The sequence below is a fragment of the Pollicipes pollicipes genome, unplaced genomic scaffold (genome assembly GCF_011947565.3).
Source record: "Pollicipes pollicipes isolate AB1234 unplaced genomic scaffold, Ppol_2.1 Scaffold_3087;HRSCAF=3621_pilon_pilon_pilon, whole genome shotgun sequence".
NCBI classification, from domain to species: Eukaryota; Metazoa; Arthropoda; class Thecostraca; order Pollicipedomorpha; family Pollicipedidae; genus Pollicipes; species Pollicipes pollicipes.
The window spans coordinates 20,112,354-20,114,498 of NW_023596225.1; the positions used below are offsets into that span (position 1 = coordinate 20,112,354).

The window sequence follows — 2,145 nt, forward strand, 5'->3', positions numbered from 1 at the left end:
TGTATGCCGTCCTAAGGCTATGCATGCCGTCCTAAGGGCATGCATCCCGTCACACGTTCGTCTATGCCGTCACAAGCTCGTCTATGCCGTCACAAGTTCGTCTATGCCGTCACAAGTTCGTCTGTGCCGTCACATGTTCGTCTATGCCGTCACAAGCTCATATATGCCGTCACACGACGTTCGTCTATGCCGTCACACGTTCGTCTATGCCGTCCACCTACGATCACTCCATATCGTATGAAACCGTTGCTCAATGTTCCTAGCATTCAGGCAAGATCGCCTGCACCCGCATGCGTGGGTGCAAATGATACTGCACCCCGTCTTTCAGTGTCGTACGTCGTGATCAGTCGTCCGAAATCACGGAATCTGAGAAGTAGGATTGTCAGTTCGCCGAATAGGACAAAAACATGTTTGCAGTTGTTAACCGTCATCGTGTTCATGTTCTAAATGTCCAATTACTTGCAAGATGGTCATCAGAGGAGGCAAATAGACGCGGCAAGATTGATCATGACTGTTGACATCACAAGGTTGGTATCATCACAACTCGAATGCAGTTATCACCAGACCGAGTGAGTTATACTAGCACTCCACCATTTGGTGTGGCAGTGCCATCGCTCTTGGCGCACCAAATCGCTGTGGCGATCCCCATATAAGCATTGAAAAACTAGATCGACCAAGCCAAAGGCATTGGCATCGAAAGTTAAAACAAAACTCCCTGGACACATCCTAAAACACGGCCGCCACCCATCGCCACATCGACGACACTCCACCTGGACCGCCGACCGCGGGGCGCCGTCAGCGGACGTACACCAGTTTGGGGTCGCATGTGAAGCGGTCATGCGAGCCCTTGTCGTGACAAACGACGTGCACCAGGCGCAGGTTCTCCGTGGTGAAGAGCAGCCGGTAGAAGTAGTCGGAGTTGACCCGGCGGTGCGGTCCGGCCGACTGAGCGGTCTCCACCAGCGTCGGCAGGATCGTCCGCGACCTCTCGATGCTGCCGGGGTAAGCGCCAGGTCAAGGTCATAGGTCACGGCGGTAGACAACAGGGGACGGCGCCTCACGACGACGCCCACGCTGTCAGAGATCAGGGGTCACGGCGGGGGTCAGATCGGCACGTACCGCGGCGGCGGAACCGCGCGCACGACCGTGCGCTACCGTTCCGGGTCATCGCGTGGTGACGGCCGGAGCGATCGGAGATGACAACGGAAGCCCCGGCCGCTGACGTGCGTCACGCTCCACCGATAAGCGCGGTCGGCCACGGCCGCGCCGCAGCCACGGCCGCGGCCGACAGAGCGGCACCCGGCCGCGATCCCCTCCACACAGCGCCGGCCGCCGCCCGCCAGGCCGTACCGGTGGTCCAGGTTCCACGTGGAGAACACGATGCGCTGCTCGCGGCTGCTGTAGGGGTTCACCCGGTGGTCGTCGTAGCCGCACCGCTCGGCGGCGAACTCGCCCTGGCAGGCGAACGTGCCGGCCGCGTCGCACAGCCGACCGGCGTGGCCGCGGTCGAAGCGGTGCCCGTGGAAGCGGTCGGCGCGCAGTCGGTCCAGCATGTCTGACAGCAGCGACGTCAGCAGCGGCTGCGCGGCGGCCGGCGCGGCGCGCAGCTGGTCGCGCGACTTGTAGAAGTAGCCGCGCACGCGCGCCTCGCACCGCCGCCGCATGTACTCCTCCTTGGTGGCGGCAGCCGTGTCCAGGCCTGCAGGCCGTTCGGACGGGGTCACGACAAAGTTCCGGGGGTGTGGTAGGGTATCGAAAAGAGAGCTGAAGGAGTGGCCATTCGGGATACAAGAGGACTTCTAGTGCGCTGCATTCAAAACGATAGCTATGAGTTGGGCGTTGAAGCAGAAAATAATATGCTATTCTGTCCCACTTTCGTTTCACAGAGCCGTAAATTTATTGGGCAAAGAAACACGACGCATGCCGTCGCGCACCCCTTCCGTACAGAATCAGCCACTGCAATCGCTATTTTAGCATTCTGGGGTCCTAGCGCACACTGGGTTCGAACTGGGCCCCCACGTGGGAGCCGAAGGCGGCGATCTGGGCCGCGTCGGGTCCGGTCGTGCCCACCTTGGAACCAGTCGGGATCGTCGGCCCGTCGGCTGAGTGCCGTGCGGCAGGGCCGGCCGGCAGGCGGCGCCAGCA

At 61.0% G+C, this 2,145-nt stretch overlaps 1 protein-coding gene across 1 annotated transcript; it reads right to left on the reverse strand.

Annotated features, from left to right (window-relative positions):
- Positions 1-409: 409 nt before the first annotated feature.
- On the reverse strand, positions 410-1,594 carry LOC119090617 (DNA fragmentation factor subunit beta-like). The gene is made up of 2 exons (XM_037213457.1): positions 1,351-1,594; positions 410-994 (listed from the first exon to the last, which is right to left on the reverse strand). Exons 1-2 carry the CDS (start codon positions 1,551-1,553, stop codon positions 796-798), a joined length of 402 nt encoding a protein of 133 aa, XP_037069352.1. The 5' UTR covers positions 1,554-1,594; the 3' UTR covers positions 410-795.
- Positions 1,595-2,145: the final 551 nt, after the last annotated feature.

What these genes read in the sequence shown, in the direction of transcription:
- LOC119090617 (XM_037213457.1), bottom strand. Translation starts at nt 1,553, where the DNA reads ATGCTGGACCGACTGCGCGCCGACCGCTTCCACGGGCACCGCTTCGAC. An exon ending in ACGTGGAACCTGGACCACCG is followed by an intron (nt 995 to 1,350) that starts GTACGGCCTGGC and finishes TTACCCCGGCAG; the next exon opens with CATCGAGAGGTCGCGGACGA.